The sequence below is a fragment of the Notamacropus eugenii genome, chromosome 2, assembly GCF_028372415.1.
Source record: "Notamacropus eugenii isolate mMacEug1 chromosome 2, mMacEug1.pri_v2, whole genome shotgun sequence".
Taxonomy (NCBI): Eukaryota; Metazoa; Chordata; class Mammalia; order Diprotodontia; family Macropodidae; genus Notamacropus; species Notamacropus eugenii.
In genome coordinates, this window is record NC_092873.1 from 280,624,655 (window position 1) to 280,645,647 (window position 20,993).

General features: G+C 36.0%; 1 protein-coding gene across 3 annotated transcripts in view; it reads left to right on the top strand.

Moving 5' to 3' along the window:
• LOC140527317 (alpha-amylase 1B-like) overlaps positions 1-20,993 on the top strand; it is a 37,568-nt gene that overhangs the window by 4,912 nt on the left and 11,663 nt on the right. For 2 of the 3 annotated variants that reach the window (XM_072644160.1, XM_072644159.1), the window contains exons 2-4: positions 4,260-4,462; positions 8,680-8,826; positions 11,396-11,593. In XM_072644160.1, the coding sequence (XP_072500261.1) occupies positions 4,295-4,462; positions 8,680-8,826; positions 11,396-11,593 (513 nt within the window). In that variant the 5' untranslated portion in view covers positions 4,260-4,294. The remainder of the gene's footprint in view (positions 1-4,259; positions 4,463-8,679; positions 8,827-11,395; positions 11,594-20,993) is intronic. The other variant, XM_072644161.1, reaches the window with a different exon arrangement.

Genomic DNA, 20,993 nt, shown 5'->3' on the forward strand with positions numbered 1-20,993 from the left:
AGGAGCAGCAGAGTCTTTCTTCATATGATGGAGAAGTACACACTCACTGTGAGATTAGACAGAAGGACCTGGAAGGGGTCCTTAGAAGACATATGGGTTGGCAATTGTAAGAAAACTTTATATCAATCTTTGGATCTGGGTTTTTGGTTAGCATAACATAGTTCCTTGGTTATGGATCTCTAAACAGTGCATTGAGATGGTCCAGTTTCCCAGTCATGTAGGGTTAGGTTTAAACAGTGTCATAAAGTTTTCTCACAATTCACATAATTGCATAACTACATTTGCTGATTCAGATCAAACTACTTAGAAGGCTCATAATGGATCAGTTTTGAGAAGTGAAATTTAATCCTACTAACCTAATCCCAATGTCCATTCAACCAGCACATTTTGAGGTCCAGGTATCTCATGTAGTTACCTGATCCCTATATATCTTTTCTTGGACAATATGCTTATTCTCAGGACAGTCTCTGCTTCTCTGGTTCCAAATGTATAGGTTCTTAGAGAATTTTAACATAATATAATTTAGTATAATCACTTAAATTTGGTTCTCTACTTTTAGAGAATTTCAGTATATATTTCAGTATATATTTCATGTGGTGTTTCTACCTAACATAAATTCTGTACCTGATATAAGGAGCTTTGAAAAATTCACGAGGGTTCAGTCACAACATGAGATCTTTTGCCTTTTAAAATTTTCTGACACATACTTTAAAAATGGGAAAACAATTTCTCTTTCTTTACTGTTATCTCTACAATTTATATGTAAAATATTAATCCAGTTTTGAGAATTTATTACTAAAAAATATTAAAAGCCTGAATTTCCGTGATAGAGAAATGTGGAAGCCAGTCATATAATCTTGTTGCTTTCTCAACATTTGTTATTCCATTTATTTACAGAACTTTCACATTACATCTTTGTCTTTTTACTTTTTCTAATTATTTCCACCTTAGGAAGATGTCATCTCTACATTATAATTTGACCATAAATGTAGGTTAAAATTGTAAGATATTCATACCTGTATCTTATTAAAGTAACAAAGATGTTCCAATATCAATCTATATATTATTTAATAAATTTAATATTTTACTTAAAAGTCTTCTTGATTATAGAAATTTATTATAAAAGGGAAAAGAGGGTCATAATTATAACAATGTCATGTATCATAACAGAGGGAAAAATTCTCTTAACTCTGTTTTATTCCAGGCATGAGTCATATTTGGTAGGCAATCACGTAGACACTAGATGTTAAAAGCAAGACTCAGGATTAGCCAGGTGAGAATTTTCCTTTTTAAAAAGGGAAATAGCACAGTGAGGTAACAGAGTCAGTAGGATCCTAGGCTGTGTCCAAGGTCATCCTCCAAATTTTCCCAGGTATAGACTTCTGCCATTAGGTGTTCATAGATTATTAACACATGCCATATTCTACTATGGGCTTCATGACAATTAAGACAATTCTCCCTGCAATTAAAGCTCAAAACAACAATAAATTACAGTCCCAGGGATGTTTACCTAAAATAGCAATATTTCATTAACCACAATTTAGGGCTAGAATATCTTTCCTGATGCTTCCTTAAATAATTAACATTTCATTTATCCTTCACTTATAAATTAATACTATGCATATTCTGGGGCTTCAGACATGCAGCAAATACCTGATAATTGACTTATCATTAACATGTTGAAGCTACTTCTTTAAACCATCATATATACTTTCACATTAGACAAGATTATCCAATTAATTTTTTCTATCACATGTTATTATTATCTGCCTTATAACAAAATGTACCTTATTAAATATTTGACACTGTTCAAATATCTGTTTTAACACATCTTTCTAACAGCCCAATTCACATGTAACAGCATAAAAAGTTTTTAAAATTCTTTTATCTAACAGCATTTCTGTTACAGTGTTCTATCAAATTTTACAGCATAAGAGAATTTAGGAATGTAATAATAACAAACAATGTCACAATTTAAAACATGAAGCAAAATTTTTGATGACATCAATTGCATTTCCAATCTGTTCTATATAAAAATCAGTAATCTTATTACCTTTAGCATTTTAAAACCACTTTAGAGTTTTCAGGTATGGAACAATTACATTCAGTTATGAAATAAACATATTGTAGTGCTTTGCATATGCCAGCCACTGTGTTAATCACTTTACAATTATTATATTATTTTAATCTTTACAACAACCCTGGGAAATGGGTACCATTAATATTTTCCTCTTTACAGATCAGGAAACTGGGGCAAGCAGAGACAACATAACTTGCCTAAAATTATACAGTTTAATAAAATTTCTGCAACAAGAATACAATTCAAGTTTTCCTACATTTTTTCCAGCATTTTTTTTAAGTCCTGTATTTGGGAATCTGATCTGAGATGAGAACGGTTAGGAGGAGAGGAAGAAAGCCTCTGAACTGAGGGAGTGACAGCGGATCTGTGCTTCATATAATCATACAAGGAAGGGTTAACAAGAGGTTGCTATGAAGTACAAACCGTTTACCCAATTTTTTTTTCCTTCTGTCTGGAATTACTTTCAAACTAACTCCCTTACTTCATTGCTCTAAGACAATGAAGTTATTAATCTTTCCATTTACTTTTAAAGCATATAAAATCTAATCCTCATTTTTCCTTAAAACCAATTCAACAGAGTGATATCTGAAAAATTTACTAAGATATATCTGAAGTGAGTGAGTTCTTGGAATTACCCTGATATCCCAGGAGTTATTCCCTGCAATCTCAAAAATTATAAGTCTTCAAACCTCCAGAATATACTAGATGTTTATTAGCAGTTCTAATAACTTTGGTTATTTGCCATTTTTTTTCCTTATTACCTAATCTTCTGAGGAAATCTTAAAGTGGAAGGTAGTCCTGCTTCCTGGGAAAGTTACTGCAACAAAGGAAGTTCATTAAACTTTCCTAGTCTTCTAATGTCTCTGGCTAGAGCCTTTAGAAATTTTCCTAACTGGCTTCATTTTAAATCTTTCCAGGTAACAGACATTTTACTCGACACAGACATTTTGCATTTTACAAAGATGTAACATAAAAAACAGCAAGACAGATAGAAACAGGACAAAGTATGCTTTCACAATGTAGACAGAGGCACACAGTTACAAAGGCATGCAGTTTCAACTTTACAGAGGTGTGCAGTTCAAAAAACAAGGGAGGCACGCAGAGGGACTAGAGGCATGCAGTTCAATATTACAGAAGTGGGCAGTTAAAAAACAAAACAAAACAGAACAGCAGAGTTACACAGAGAGGACAATTAACCGATGGGGTACAGTTTATGAAAGGATATCCTTTCTAGAGTGATCTGAGATGAACCGGGTAATAAGATGGGCCATGAAGTTTTCCTCATAAAGAATGGTGAGCTCAACTAAGATGGCAACTGTGGTTTGGAGCAGAGAGAAGGGCAGAGCGCTCACCAGTGAGTAGGGAGAAAGATTGTAGAGAAATAAATCCCATATGGTGCTTAGTCTGTTCCCATTGGTACCACAGAGTCCAATAACCTGGTTCCATGTCTAGTCCCATTTCTGATGCCAATCAATGTCAACCTGGACTAAACTGGACTCTAACCTGTGGGTGGTTGAAGCCCAACAGAGCAGGTTAGACACAGAAGAGTCAAGATTCAAATAGAAGTTTAATTTCAAAGTGAGGAAAAGAACTTGCAAGCAAAGAGGCAGATGAGACACATGTGCTAGAATCCTGCCACCAGTGGGGGCCCTCCTTTAGTGTAGCTGAACCTAGATTGCTTTAGTTGTGACTAGATAAACAGTCAAACCACATAGTGCAACACCAGTAATGAGGCATCCCAGCAACAGTAAAGTACAACCACAACATGGAGGTAAGTTGTCTACGACAAAACATCTGTTCTTAGCAGGGCTTCATGTCTTAACTAGTTGATGCTTGCCTGAGCTTAGGGACCATCAGAGGTTCCAGAAGGTGAGTGCAAAGGATTATTGGTATGCAAAGCTCAGGGCACAGCTTGTTTGCAGGGCCTTAGCTCTGGAAAACAGAGTGTCTCCTAATATCTTGATAGTATCTGATAAGTGCTTCATATGTCAAATATTCTCTGCATAAGAAAAACACTCAATCCTTGAAGGTTATCTGTGGTTATGGTGCTGGGAAATTTAACAAACTATTTTCATGTGCTGAGGCTTACACTACCTGTAATCTTTTTCAGACTTCAAATAAGTATATGCTCTAAGCAGGCATCCATTCAAATTAATATTTGCTAATTTATTTCTTATAGGCGTATAAGTAGTTGCTGAAAGATTTCAAAACAAAATGAGACTCTTGATGTTGCTTTCAGTCCTTGAGGTCTGCTGGGCACAATATAATCCCCATACCCGATACGGACAAACATCTATTGTCCACTTATTTGAATGGCGCTGGGATGACATTGCTCTTGAATGTGAGCGTTACCTAGCTCCCAATGGCTTTGGGGGAGTTCAGGTATGTGCACTTCAAAATTTATTTGGTATTAATGCTCTAGGCACAATAAATAACTTTAATTTATGGCTGTAACTACAAAGAAAAGAGGATAAATTGAAGGGGCTGGACTAGATGATCTCAAGGGACCCTTCTAGTTGGAAGAACTAGGTAGTGTAGTGTATTGGGTCTGGGACCTGAAATCAGGAAGACCTGAGTTCAAATACAGCCTCAGATACTAGGTGTCTGATTACAGGCATATTATTTTTTTGTTTTGTTTTAACTTTATTTTTATTATTTTATTTTGTTTGTACTTTCTTTTACAACATGGTAAATGTGGAAATATGTTTGTCATGACCTCAAACATAAAATCAAAATCAAAGTGCTTTCTTCTCACGGTGGGTGGGAAGTAGTAAGGTGGGAGAGAATTTAAAACTAAAAAATTTAAAAAAAAGATTAACTTTTTTACATAGAATTGGGAAATATTTAATGAAATTAATAAAAGTAAATATAAAAATAATACATCTACAGTATTGCCAGAAACTATAGTGAAGCTTACTAGCCTACAGTTTAAAGACTCCTTTCTTTTCACTTTTTAAAAATGTTTATTTATTTTTAGTTTTTAGCATTCATTTCCACAAAATTTTGAGTTCCAAATTTTCTCCCCATCTCTTCCCTCCCCCACCCCAAAATATCATGCATTCTGATTACCCCTCCCCCAATCTGCCCTCCATTCTATCACACCTCTCCCTTCCCTTATCCCCATCTTCTTTCTTTTCTTGTAGGGCAAGATAGATTTCTATACCTCATTACCTTTTTTTCTTATTTCCCAGTTGCATGCAAGAATAATTCTCAACATTCGTTCCTAAAACTTTGAGTTCCAACTCTTTTCCCTTCCTCCCTCCTTACCCATCCACACTGAGAAGGCATGCAATTCAATATAAGCTATATATGTGCAGTTTTGCAAAAGACTTCCATAATATTCATGTTGTGTAAGACTAACTATACTTCCCTCCATCCTATCCTGCACCCCATTAATTCTATTCTCTCTTTTGACCTTGCTCCACCCCAAAAGTGTTTACTTCTAATTATTCCTTCCTCCCATTTGCCCCCCTTCTATCATCCCCTCTAATCCATTTATCCCCTTCTTCCCTACTTTCCTGTAGTGTAAGATAGACTTTTACACCAAAGTGAGTGTGCATGTTATTCTCTCCTTAAGTGAAATGTGATGAGAGTAAGCTTCACTTTTTCCCTCTCACCACCCCCCTTTTCCCCTCCATTGAAAAAGCTTTTTCTTGCCTCTTTTATGAGAGATAATTTTCTCCATTCCATTTCTCCCTCTCTCCTCTCAATATATTCCTCTCTCACTCTTTAATTTTATTTTTTTAGATATCATCCTTTCCTATTCAATTCACCCTGTGCCCTCTGTCTATATGTGTGTGTGTGTATGTGTATAATCTCTCCAATTACTCAAATACTGAGAAAAACTTCAAGAAAAGTTACAAATATGATCTTTCCACGTATGTAAACAGTTAACTTTAGTAAGTACCTTATGATTTTTCTTTCCTGTTTATCTTTTCATGCTTCTCTTGAGTCTTGCGTTTGAAAGTCGAATTTTCTATTCAGTCCTGGTCTTTTCATCAAGAACGCTTGAAAGTCCTCTATTTCATTGAATGATAATTTTTTCCCCTGAAGTGTTATACTCAGTTTTGCTGGGTAGGTGATTCTTGGTTTAATCCCAATTCCTTTGACTTCTGGAATATCCTGTTCCAAGCCTTCTATACCTTAATGTAGAAGCTGCTAAATCTTGCGTTATCCTGATTGTATTTCCACAATATTCAAATTATTTCTTTCTAGCTGCTTGCAATATTTTCTCCTTGACCTAGGAATTCTGCAATTCAGCTGCAATATTTCTAAGAGTTTCTCTTTTTGGATCTCTTTCAGGAGGTGATCAGTGGATTCTTTCAATATTTATTTTACCCTCGGGTTCTAGAATATCAGGGCAGTTTTCCTTGATAATTTCATTCAAGATGGTGTCTATGCTCTTTTTTTTTTTTGATCATGGCTTTTGGGTAGTCCCATAATTTTTAAATTGTCTCTCCTGGATCTATTTTCCAGGTCAGTGATTTTTCCAATGAGATATTTCACATTGTCTTCTATTTTTTCATTCATTTGATTTTGTTTTGTGATTTCTTGGTTTCTCATAAAGCCATTAACTTCCATCTGCTCCATTCTGATTTTTAAAGAACTATATTCTTCAGTGAACATTTACACTTCCTTTTGCATTTGGCTAATTCTGCTTTTTTGAAGCATTCTTCTCCTCATTGGCTTTTTGGACCTCTTTTGCCATTTGAGTTAGTCTATTATTAAGGGTGTTATTTTTCTCAGTGTTTTTTTGACTTGCTTTTCATGATATTCTTGTTTTGCTCTCATTTCTCTTCCCAATTGTTCCTCCACCTCTCTTACTTGATTTTCAAAATTCTCTTTGAGCTCCCCCATGACCTGAAACCACAGCATATTTATTTTGGATGTTCTGGATGCAGAAGCCTTGACTTTTATATCTTCCTCCTATGGATGCATTATAATTCCTCATCTGAAAATATGGAAGAAATTACCTGTTCACCAAGAATGTAACCTTCTATAGTCTTCCCCCCCCCTTTTTTTAGTCATTTTCCCAACCAGTTACTTGACTTTTGAGTCCATTGTCAAGAGGAGAGTATACTCTAATGACCTGTAAGTTTTCAGTTCCTCCAACATGGCACAATCAAGGGAGAGGAGTTTACTCCTCTCCTGGCCTGCTCTCTGGTCTGGAAGCTACTGGAAACTTTTCTGCCCAAGATCTGTGAGTAGAATTCTCTGTCCACAGCCTCCACCAGCTCCACCACATCAGCACTCTTCCTCACCCCAGGTCCCCCACTGAGGGCTGAGATCCAGATCAGGGGCTCAATTCCCTCAGGGTCTTCAGGCAGAGTGCTCCAAAAATGGATGCTGATGTTGTGGTGGCTGCTGGTGGCAGGGCTAGACCACCTTCCCTTCTCACCCAGTTGAAAAATCTTTCTCACTGACCTTTGAAGCTGTCTTTGGAGCTTGTGGGTTGAGCATTCTGGGAATAGCTAGGAATGCTGCCCCCTGAGGCTGGCTACAGTCCAGTCCCTACCTTGCCATGTGACCAAGGCTGGTCTGTGCTTCACTTCATGCAGGTGAGATACACCCTTCCCATGGACTCTCCAGGCTGTCCTGGGCTAGAAATCTCCCCCACTTCATGATTCTGTGGCCTCTGCTGCTCCAGAATTTGTTCAGAATAATTTTTTTACAGGTATTTTATGGGCTATGGGGGAGAGCCTTTATAGGTCTTTCCTTCTACACTGCCATCTTGGCTCCACCCCCATAGGTATATTCTTTTAACTTCTGGCTTCCTCAGTTTTCTCATCTGTAGAATGGGGATAATACAGATTTTGTAATTACTTGTCTCCTAGGATTGTTGTAAGAATAAAATGAGTTAATGTTTGTGAGGTGATTTAATTCTAGCTATTATTATTAATTGCTTTCTTAACAAGCAGTGTAGTAAGGAAACAAAATCACAGGTTGTTCTTGTTCAATCATGTCTGACAATTCATGACCCCATTTGTGGTTTTTATGTGTGAAATTTTTGTTGTTTGCTTTTTCTTTGCCAGAAATACTGGAGTGATTTGTCGTTTCTATCTCCAGCACAATTTACACATGAGGTATTAAGGCAAACAAGGTTAAATGATTTGCCTAGGGTCATACAACTGGGAAGTGTCTGAAGTCAGATTTGAACTCAGAGAGATGAGTCTTCCTGACTTCAGGTCCAGTGCTTTATCCACTCTGCCACCTAGGTGTCCTGAAAGTACTGGACCTGGGCTTAATGGATCTGAGTTCAGATCCTGATTCTGCCACTTACTACCTTTGTCACCTTGGCCATGTCACCTTAAAGCTTTGTGTCTCAGATTCCTTATCTGTAGCTGATTGCACAGGATTATCTTTCTGTTCCCTCCTAGCTCTAAATCTGATTCTACAAGTTGATGTATGTGAAATGACCTTTAAGAACAGTTATGATATTATGCAAATAAGGGTTTCTACCAAAGTAATTTGTTTAATCCTTGTTTAAATCTTTAATAGCATATCACAACTCATTGTGTTCATGGTTTTTGAAACATTTCTAAATATAGCACAAAATATGGTCTATGTGTTACTAACTCCTTCACCTTTCCAAAATATAGGTCTCACCTCCAACTGAGAATGCAGTGATCAATAACCCACAAAGACCTTGGTGGGAAAGATACCAACCAATTAGCTACAAAATATGCTCACGGTCTGGAAATGAACATGAGTTCAGAGAGATGGTGAAGAGATGCAACAGTGTTGGAGTAAGTGGATAACAAGTTATTTCAGTAAAGGATCCTTCTTCTGGGGTCCACAAATCCCCAAGAGGTCTGTGGATAAATTCCAGAGGGTCTATGAACTTGGATGTCATAAATCGCCCGTTTATTTCCATTAAACTCTAAGTACAATTTAGAATATCCTTTGTCACTTAAAAATGTCATTCAGAGAAGGGATCTTTTTCACCATATTTTCTGAGATAAATAGCTAGCATTTATTAAGATCTAAGGGATCTTAATCAACAAAGACTATGGTTTAGAAGATTACATTGTTAACTTTTCCTGCCTCATGTATGCTACCTCCATCTAAATAGTGATTGCAGTGATGATACTTTGATTGATACCCCTGTAATCTCACGCTATTGGAAATTTCTTCCAGTAGAACAGATTTGACCCCCATCTATGCCTCCCTATCCTTTATAACTCTTGTCTCTTTCCTGCAACTCTTCCACTCACTTAACACACACACACACACACACACACACACACACACACACACGTGTACCCTGCAGTTCAAAGTTAGTAGCTATCTAAAAATCATCTTTTCTAAATCATCCTTTCAAATTCATTTATGTGCCAGAGAGAAAGAATGTAAGCCAAAGAAACTTGATGGTAATAGAGTTGACCTGTGATTTTCTGAGGAAAAAACTAGTTATACCAGGAAAAAATGCACAGTTTCAAAGGCTACCCCCATTCCCAACTAAAACTAGACACTTCTCATCAGTTCTTGAAGTTTGACTCACTATTCTTACAATATATACAGTATACTAATGAACACATTATGCTGTTGGGTGCAAATGAGATATTATTCATTAGAATTCCAAATCTAGCCTCTGGTAATCAATTTGTGTTTCACAGATGAGATGGCAAAGGGATAATACCATAATAAATCTTTCGACTTTGAAACCTTTTACTCTCTTAATGAAGCTTTTGACAGGCAGCTAAATGGACTGCAATAATGTCTGAAAGATGCTCTTTAGAGTGGGGCTCTGAAATGGTCAGCAAACACGCTACAGCACACATCTACAGCACACTTAATCAATCTAGTCAGTTTAAGCAAAATAATTTAATGAATCAGTTGGTTTACTTCCATTAATCAGTGAGGGCAGTTAACACAGATGAATCCGTTGTGTGTGGGTATAAACGTATTCTTATTAAAGCAAACAAAATATGTTTAATCTGTTCTCTTGGGACATAGTTTTGGGGAAGAGCATTTCCAGTATCTTCCTTTAAAGTGTTCCCTGCAGGGGTATTTGTTGTCTTACAAGTGTAAGGAAGAAGAATATATTAGGTTAGTTTCACTGCCTGATTTAATGTTCAAGGCTCTAGCTTCTAAAAACAATCAGGAATCTTGTCAAACATTTATTGCTATCTGCCATCTCCTTGACAGCTGGTGGCTCACAGAGAAGGACCTGGAGTCCGGAAAACCTGAGTTAAAATCTGGCCTAGCTGTGTGACCCTGGGAAAGTCACTTACCCACTGTCTCCCTCAGTTTCCTCATCTGTAAAATGGGATTAACAATAGTATCTACCTCTCAGGTTTGTTGTGAGGCTCTAATGAGAAAATAATTGTACAGTACTTAGCACGGTGTGTGGAACATAGTAAGTGCTATACAATTGTTGGCATTTTATAATTTCTATTTTCCTACTAGTTTTATTTAGCTTTATACCTTCTGTTTGCTCTGTTCTTCTGGTGTTCAAATGTGGTTCTTTTATGAGCGACAAAAGTATGATATGATGGGAAGGATGCTGGACTTATAATTATATGTTTGTTTTTGAGTCCTGACGGCTTTCTTCTAACCAGATGATCCTGGGCAGATCACTTATCCTCCCTAGGGTTTAGTTTCCTTGTCTGTAAAATAAGGAATATACTGTTTGCCCTGCCTGCTTCACAGGGATTTGAAAGGATCAAATGAGACAATATATGTGAGTGGACTTGTAAACTGTAATGCTTAATGCAAATGTAAGTTGTTATTCTTATGGGTGAGTAAGAATGTGGGGAGAATGACATTTTTCCCCCCTACAGTGAGTCTTCCGTTCCCTTTTTAGAGTAAAAGAAAATAAAAAAATAGCAAAGCAAAATTATCTAACACAATGATCCTGTGTGATGGCAAAAGCAACATCCTGTACCTGTAGTACCCCATACAGGCTAATAATGGTCATGATAATGAATCAGTGTCTAGCTTTGCTTGTCTTCTTTTTGTTTGTATCATTATAATCATTGTGTACATGCTCCTCTTTTGTCTGTTTACTTCACTCTCAAATTGTCACCCTATTTATATGCATCTAGTGACCACTGATTTTCAGGCCCAGACTGATTTATTTAAGGTCTAGAGACCAAAGTTTTGTGGTTTAATTAGAAAACACAAGGAAGACAGATTTATAAATTTATTGAAAGAGATGTTGTCTAATTGCATTAACATTCGTTATAATTGATTAAATGATGGGGAGAAGTAGCACCCTGAGGTAGGAGGGCAAAATGTGCATTCAGAATCTGAATTCAAGTCTTTTCAGTGATGTTCCATCTGCTAATCTTAAACAAAACCTTACTTTTACAGGTGAACATTTATGTGGATGCTGTAGTGAATCATATGTGTGGGAAGGATGTGAGTGCTGGAATAAGTAGCACTTGTGGAAGTTACTACAATCCTGGATTAAGAGATTTTCCTGCTGTTCCATACTCTGGCTGGGATTTTAATGACGGTAAATGTAAGAGCAGAAGTGGGGAAATAGAAAGCTACAATGATATTTATCAGGTAAATTTTTGGTGATTATTAATTAACCATATATGGTTTATCTGAACTCAATTTTTCTCCCCAGCCTAGCTTCCCTAACTGACTTATACAATCCCTTGTTTCTACCTTCTACTGCCTAGACAGTTTGTGTACATGAATATAAATGTCCTTCTCCCCTGGACTATTGCAACAATTGCTTAATTGGTCACCTGCTTCTAGCCTCTAAACTATTTAATCCATTTTCCATAAAGCTGCAAAATAATAGGTCTGACCATGTCACTCATTTGCTTAAGAAGTCTTAGTGCCTCCCTATTGCCTCTGAGATCCAATACAAAACTTTCTATTGATATTTAGAGCTCCTTCTCACTTGTTTATAGCTTATCATCCCAAACTATTACAAATTCCTTGCCCTCCCCCACTCTATGTTCCAACCATACTGACATACTTGACTTGTATGGGACATTTTCTGTCCAAACACTTGCCTTTATCTGGAATGCTCTCCGTCTTAATTTCACATTTTGAGTTTCTAGAAGCCTTCCAGATTTAGCTCAAGTACTTTCTCTTACATAAAATCTGTCCCTCCAGTTATTAATGATTTCACACTCACTCCCCTCCACCAATGATATATATGTTTTATTACCCGAATAACATGTAAGTTCTTTGAGGACTGCTTTGTCTTTGTATCTTAAGCTGATAGCACAATGCATCACATATAGAAAATTCTTGAGAAATATTAATTGGGGGCAGTTAGTGGGACAGTGTATAGAGCACCAGCCCTGGAGTCAGGAGTACCTGAGTTTAAATCTAGCCTTATAATCTTACTAGCAGGATTTCTGGGAGCCAAGATGGCAGAGCAGGTAGTAAATCCTTCTAACTGTCTCCTATTGACCTCTTAAAAAAACAAAAAAAAATCATCCTAGGAAATATTCTGGAATAGCAGAGACATGGAAAAACAGGGAGGAGTTTTTTCCTGGGAAAATTTGAGGATCACCAGGAAAGGTCTGCTACACTAGAGTAAAAAGGGGAGCAAGCACAGTTCAGGATGGGAGGCATCCCGACAAGCCAGTAGGAAGCCCCACCCCAGAAAGTCAGTAGAGCTTGAGCCCCAAGGTGATGGAGCATGAAAATGTCAACACCAGGGCTCCCATGTGCCTTAGCATAGCCAGGGGTACCAGTGGACTTCAGCTCAGAGAACCACTAAATGCTTATTGCAGCCCTGGGAGGACAGATAACCTCCAGAAGCTGAACCTCCACATGCTTCACCGCAACTCTTGCTAGGCAGGTGTCCTTCAACAATCAGACTTCAACATGCTTCAGTGTAGCCCCAGGGAAATGCAGAGCAATCCCACCTCACCTCAACACACACTGGACACCACTACTAGGACCCCAGCTCAGCATCAGGTAAGCTGCCAGACCCCTACAGCCTCTAATTGCCATCACCTAAAAAACAAAAAAAAAACAAAAAAAAAACAGTGATGAGGCCCCTAACCTCCAGCACAAGAAGCTTGAAATAGTACACTGTACTCAAGAAGGAGAACTCAACTTTACAACTTAAGAAACAGGCAAACAAAATGAGCATAAAGCAGAAATGAACACTGACCATAGAGAATTATTATGGTGACAGGAAAGATTGAAGCACAAACTCAGAAAAGACAGCATTTTCAATATATCTAAATATGAAACCTTGAACGGAAATATGAATTGGTCCCAAGACCAAAAAGATTTTTTGATAAAGCTCAAGAAATATTTTAAAAGTCAGATAATAAAGGTAGAAGAAAAATTGGATAAAGAAATGAGAAGTAAGCAAGAGAGAGAGAGTCAACAGTTTGGGAAAGGAAGGACAAAAATTTCATGAAGAAAATACTCCTTAAAAAATACAATTGACCAAATAGAAAAGTAGACACAAAAATGCACTGAAGAGAAGACCACTTTAAAAATTAGAATTGGTCAAATGGAAAGGGAGGTACAAAATTCACTGAGGAGAACTTAAAGAGTGGAATTGGTCAAAATGGAACAGGAGGTTCAAAAGCTACATGAGGAAAACAATTTATTAAAAATTAGAATTGGGTAAGTGGAAGCTAATAATATTGTGAGAAATCAAGAGTCAGTCAAACAGTATCAAAGTAATGAAAAAAATAGAAGAAAATATGAAGTACTTCACTGGAAGGACAACTGAGCTGGAACATAGTTCCAGGATAGATAATTTAAGAATTGTTGGTCTACTTGAAAGTCATGATCAAAACAAGAGCCTGGACAGCATGTTTCAAGAAATTATCAAGGAAATCTACTTTGAGGTACTAGAAAGAGAGGGTAAAATAGTCATTGAACAAATCCACTGATAAACTCCTGAAAGAAACCCAAAATGAAAATTCCAAGAAATTTTGTAGACAAACTCCAGAATTATATGGTCAAGGAAAAAATATTGCCAGCAGCCAGAAAGAAACAATTTAAATGTCACTGAACCAAGTTAGGATTATGTGGGAACTAGCAACTTCTACATTAAAGGATTAGAGGTCTTGGAATATAATATACCATAAGGCAAAGGAGCTTGGATTACAACCAAGGATCAGCTACCAGAAAAACTGGACATAATATTTCAGGGGAGGAGATTGATATTCAATGAAATAAAGGACTTCCAAATGTTCCTGATGAAAAGATCAGAACTCATCAGAAAATTAGATCTTCAGAGGGCAGAGCCAAAATGGAGGCAGAGAAGCAGGTACCTGCTTGAGTTCTCCCCCCAAACACATTAAAATACATGTAAAACTAGCTCTAAACAAATTCTAAAGTAGCAGAAGCCACAAAGTGACGGAGTAAAACTGATTTCCAGTCTAAGACAACCTGAAAGACTGACAGGAAGGATCTATTGCACCAGGCTCAGAACAGAGTGTGACCCACACTGTGCAGGCAAAGATGGGACTGGAGCAGGCTTCAGGGCATGGGCAGCTGCTGAGGTTTCCAGATTTCTCAACCCACAAACACCAAAGACAGCTTGAATAGTCAGTGAGAAGCACTCTCACCTGAGTGGGAGGGCAGCATGGTCTGATCCCAGCCCCAGCATCAACTCCAGGGCAGTAGTAGTGGCTGCTTCTGGAGCTCTCAGTCTACAGACTGTGGGGGAATTGAGCAGCCAATTTGGGTGACAGCTCTGAGTGGTGGTTCTTGGGTGAGGAGGACCACTGGAGTGGCAGAACTGGTGGCAGTTGTGGAGAGGGAATTCTACTTGCACTCCCAGGGTAGAAGAGTGCTTGTAGTTGCTCAAAGTACAGGTCAGGTGAGGAGTAAACACCTCTCCCTTGATTATAACATTTTGGAGGAAGTGAAAACTTATGGAACCCTAGAGATATTTCAAAAAACAACTGCACAAAACCTCTGAAACTTGGGGTAATATACCCTTCACTTAACAAAGAGATCAAAAGTCAAGTAATTGTCTGGGAAAATGCCCCAAAAGAGGAAAAAATAAGATTATATAAGGTTATTTTCTGCATGAAAAGGTATTTTCTTCCATCCTTTTGAATGAGGAAGATCAAAGCATACAACCAGAGAGAACAGAGCAAGGTGAAGGCTCCTACACCCAAGGCCTCCAAAAAATATGAAATGGTCTGGAGCCAAGGAAGAGCTCAAAAAAGATTTTGAAAATCAAGAAAGAGAAGTAGAGGAAAAATTGGGAAGAGAAATGAGAGCAATGCAAGCAAATCATGAAAAATTAGTCAACAGCTTGCTAAAGGAGATCCCAAAAACATGAAGAAAATAACCCCTTTAAAAACAGACTAACCCAAATGGCAAAAGAGATCCAAAAAGCCAATGAGGAGAAGAATATTTTAAAAACCAGAACTGGCTAAATGGAAAAGGAGGTCCAAAAGCTCACTGAAAAAAATAATTCTTTTAAAAACTAGAGTGGAGTAGATGGAAGCTAATGACTTTATGAGAAATCAAGAAATTATAAAACAAAACCAAAAGAATGAAAAGAAATAGAAGACAATATGAAATATCTCATTAGAACAACAACTGATCCAGAAAATATATCCAGGAGAGATAATTTAAAAAGTATTGGACTACCTGAAAATCATGATTAAAAATAAAGAGCCAATAATCTTCTTCCAAGAAATTACCAAGGAAAACTTCCCTGATATTCTAGATCCAGAGGGTAAAATAGAAATGGAAAGAATTCACTGATCACCTCATGAAAGACATTCCAAAAGGAAAAATTCTAGGAATATTGTTGCCAAATTCCAGAGACCCCTGGTCAGGGGGAAAATATTGCAAGCAGCCAGAAAGAAACAATTCAAATATTGTGGAAATACAATCAGGATAACACAGGACTTAGCACTTCTACAGTAATGAATGGAAGAGCTTAGAATATGATATTCCAGAGGTTAAAGGAGTTAGGAATAAAACCAAGAATCACCTACCTAGAAAAACTGAGTATAATACTTCAGGGGAAAAAATGGAATTTCAGTGAAACAGAGGACTTCCAAGCATTTTTGTGGAAAAGACTAGAGTTGAATAGAAAATTTGACTTTCAAATACAAGAAGCAAGGGAAACATGAAAAGAGAAACAGGAGACAGAAGCTGTAAGGGACTTGTTAAAGTTGAACTGTTTATGTTGCTACATGGAAAGGTGATATTTGTAACTCATGAGACCTTTTTCAGTATTAGAGTAGTTAGAGGGAATATGTATCTATCTATATCTATATCTATCTATAGATATGTGTGTATGTGTATATATGTATGTGTATATTATACATGTATATGTACATGTGTATATTATATATGTGTATGTCTGTATATATGTATGTGGATGTATATGTATGTATGGGTAGACAGAGGGCACAAGGTAAACTGAATATAAAGGGAGGATACCTAAAAAATAAAGTTTACTGTTGAATGGAAGTACTGGGAGAAAAAGAAAGGGAGGGGTAAAATGTAGCACATTAAAAGAGGCAAGAAAGAGCTTTTACAATGGATGGAAAGAGAGGCTAGATGAAAGGGTGTAAGTGAGCCTTACTCTCATTGGATTTGGCTTAAAGAGGGAATAAAACACACTCAATTGGGTATGGAAATCTATTTCACCCTGTAGGAAGGCAAGGGACAAGGGAATAGGAGAGGTAAGATAATAGAAATGAAGGCAATTTGGAGAAAGGGATAATCAGAAACAAACACTATTGTGGGGGCACAGGTCAAGGGAGAGAATGGAATAAATGGAGGGCAGGATGGGACAGAGGAAAATGTGGTTAGTTTTTTGCAACGTGATTGTTATGAAGTGTTCTGCATGTGGCTACACATGTATGGCCTACATTGAATTGCTTGCTTTCTCAATGAGGGTGGGTGGGGAAGGAGGAAGGGAGAAAATATGGAACTCAAAACTTTAAAAATAAATGTTAAAAATTGTTTTTGCATGCAACTGAGAATTAAGATGTATAGGCAAAGGGGCATAGAAAATTGTTTTGCACTATAAGAAAATAGAGGGGAGGGAATGAGAGAATTTGGAGTGATAGAAGGGAGGATACACTGGGGGAAGAGGTGGATGAGGTGAACGCTGTCCTGGGGTGGGAGAGATAGGAAGAAAATCTGGAATTCAAATTCTTGTGGAAGTGAATGTTGAAAACTGAAAAATAAATAAATTACATATTTTTAAAAAACAAACAGCTTTGAAAGCTATGTGAACAATGTAGCATTCAACTGTATATGATCAACGACCATTCATTGTTCCAGAGGACTAATGATGAAACATGTTATGCAGTATAAAGAGCTGATGTATTTAGGGTATATAAACAATACAAATATATTTATGTGGTGACTGAGAGATTTTTTTTGCTTGACTATAAATACTGCTTTAAGAAATGTTTTTCTTTTTTTTTTTATTTTAATGAGATGAGGAAGGTAGGAGAGGGACAAAATAGATTTCTATTAAATTTTTTAAAGTACAGAATAAAAGTGGTGTTACAGTTATAAAGTGTCCTATTACTTTCAAATAAGGTCACTATTATTAACTTGACTTAATTGCTTTACTTTATTACAAGTGACCTCTCATTATGTGGAGTTATCTTTATATGTTCATAATATAAAAACAAAATATGTCAATAAAGCTGTTTACTAAGAACCCAAAATTTGATCTTCAAATAAAATACTCAAGAGAAGTATAAAAAGGTAAACAGCAAAGAAAAAAAAAAACATGTTATTCAATAAGGTAGACTACATCCCTACATGGGAAGATGATAGTTGTAACTCTTGAAAATTGTATTGTTATTTCAACTTTTAAAAGGGTTATATATAGAGTGTAACTTGATTTTGATGTGATGATAAAAGTTAATTAACTAGGGGATGAAAAAAAGAATCATACTGGGAAAAGAGGAAAGGAGAAGACAGAAAATGGTAAATTACATCACATGAAATGGCAGGATGAGCTATTAAAGTAGAAGGAAAGGGAGAAAGGTGAGTATTATTTGAACCTTACTCTCATGGGATTTGGCTCAAAGAGAGAATAATATACATGCTCACTTGGGTATAGAAATCTATCTTATGCTATAGAAGTAGGAGGGGACAGGGGGAAAATAGGGAGGGAGGCTAGACAGAAGGGACAGCAAATTAAGGAAGCCAATTGTTAGAAGTAAAACAAAAAGTAAAAGTCTGGAGCAGAATATATTATGTTTCAGTTGAAGTAAAAGAAAAAAACAGGGGTTGCAATTCTGATCTCAGAAAAAGCAAAAGCAAAAATAGATCTAATTAAAACAGATGAGGAAGGAAACAATATCTTGCTAGAAGGTACCAAAGACAATGAAGTAATATCAATACTTAATATATATGCACCAAGTCATATAGCATCCAAAATCTTAGAGGAGAAGCTAAGTGAGTTATAGGAAGAAATAGATTACAAAACTATACTAGTTCAGGGCCTCAATCTCCTTTTCTCAGAACTAAATAAATCTAAACACAGTAAGTGAATAAAATTTTAGAAAAGTTAGATTTGGTAGACTTCTGGAGAAAATTGAATGGGGATTGAAATGAATATACCTTTCTCTTGGTGGTACATGGTATCTACACAAAAACTGACTGTGTAGTAGGGCATAAAGCTCACAATCAAATGCAAAAAGACAGAAATATTAAATATATTCTTTTCAAGTCATGATGCAATAAAAATTATATGTAATAAAGGGCCATGGATAGACTCAAAATTAATTAGAAAAATTAAAAAAATTCTAATCCTAAAGAATGAGTGGGTCAAACAACAAATCATAGAAACCATCAATAACTTCATCCAAGAGAATGACAATAATTAGAAAATATACCAAAACTTATGAGATACAGCAAAAGTGGCTCTTAGGGGAAATTTTATATCTCTCAATACTTACATGAATAAAATAGAGAAAGAGGAGATCAATTAATTTGGCACACAGGTAAAAAAGCTAGAAAAAGAATACATTAAACAATCTCCAATTAAATAACTAATTAGATATTCTGAAAATCAGACAGTAATAAAATTGAAATTAATAATGCTATTGAACTATTAAACTAATAGCTGGTATTATAAAAAAAAACACCCAGTAAAATAGATAAACCTTTGGTTAATTTTCTTAAAATAAAGAAAGAAGAAAACCAAACTACCTGTATCAAAAATTAAAAGGGTGAATTCACTACCATTGAAGAGTAAATTTAAACAATAATTAGAAGCTACTTTTTCCGACTATATGCCAATAAATCTGATGATCTCAGAGAAATGGATAAATATTTAAAAACATGTAAATTGCCCAGATTAACATAACAGGAAATAAAGTAGTTAAACAGCCCCATTTCAGAAAAAATAAACTAACAAGCCATCAATTAACTCCCTAAGAAAAAACTCCAGAGCCAGACAGATTTACAAGTGAATTTTACCAAATGTTTAAAAAATAACTAATTCTAATACTATGTGAAGTATTTGGAAAAATAGGCAAAGAAGGAGTCCTACCAAATTCTTTTTTATGATACAAATATGGTACTAATGCGTAATCCAGGAAGAGCCAAAACAAAAAAAGAAAATTATTGACCAATCTCCCTAGTGAATATAGATGCAAAAATTCAAAATAGTAGAGAGATTACAGCTACTTATCACAGGGATGATACATATGAGTTGGTGGGATTTATACCAGAAATGCAGAACTGGTTCAATATTAGGAAAAAAAATCATCATAATTGAGCATATCAACAACAAAATTAACAGGATGCATCTATCTATCTATAACAAATTGTAACAATAGATGCAGAAAAAACTTTTGGTAAAATACAATACCCATTCATATTAAAAAAACACTAGTGTGCATAGGAATAATTGAAATTTTCCTTATAATGGTAAGTAGCATCTGTCTAAAATCATCAGCAAGAATTATATATAATGGGAGTAAGCTAGAGGCATTTCCAGTAAGATCAGAGGTGAAAGAAGGATGTCCATTGACACCACTGCTATTCAATACTCTACTAGAAATGTTAGTTTTAGCAATAAGGTAAAAAAAAGAAATTAAAGAAATTAGAATAGGCAATAAAGAAATAAAGCTATCACTCTTTGCAGATCATATGATTGTATACTTAGAGAATCCTAGAGAATCAACTAAAAACTCCTTCAAAGAACAAAGCAGAATTAGCAAAGTTGCAATATTTAAAATAAACCCACATAAATCATCAGTATTTCTGTATATTACTAACAATGATCAAAAGCAAGAGATGGAAAGAGATATTCCACTTAAAGTAATTGTAGACAACATAAAGTATTTGGGAGTCTACGTGCTAAATCCAGGAACTATATGAACACAATTACAGAACACTTTTCACACAAATAAAGACAGATTTAAATCACTGGAAAAACATCACTTGCTTATTGGGAAGGCCAAGCTAATATAATAAAAACAACAAATCTACCTAAATTAACTAAATAATTTAGTGCCACACCAACCAAACTACCAAAAGTTATTTTATAGAACTAGAAAAAATAGTAACAAAGTTCATCTGGAAGAACAAAAGTTTCATAATATCAAGGGAATTAATGAAAAAAAATGCAAGGAAAGGTACCCTCACTGTTAAACATCTTAAATTGTATGATAAAGCACCAGTCATCGAAACTACTTGGTACAGGCTAAGAATTAGGGTGCTAGATCAGTGAAATTGGTTAAGTACACAAGACACAGTAGGCAATGACTATACTAATCTGCTTTTTGACAAAGCCAAAGACTCCAGATTTTCCAGAACTCACTATTTGACAAAACCTCCTGGGAAAACTGGAAAATAGTTTGGCAGAAACTAGGTGTACACCACCATCTTACGCCATATACAAAGATAAACTCAAAATGGCTACATGTAAATAGACATAAAGGGTGATACTATAAACACATTAGAAGAACAAGAAATCGTTTACCTGTCACTTCTGTGGAGAATGGAAGAATTTATAACA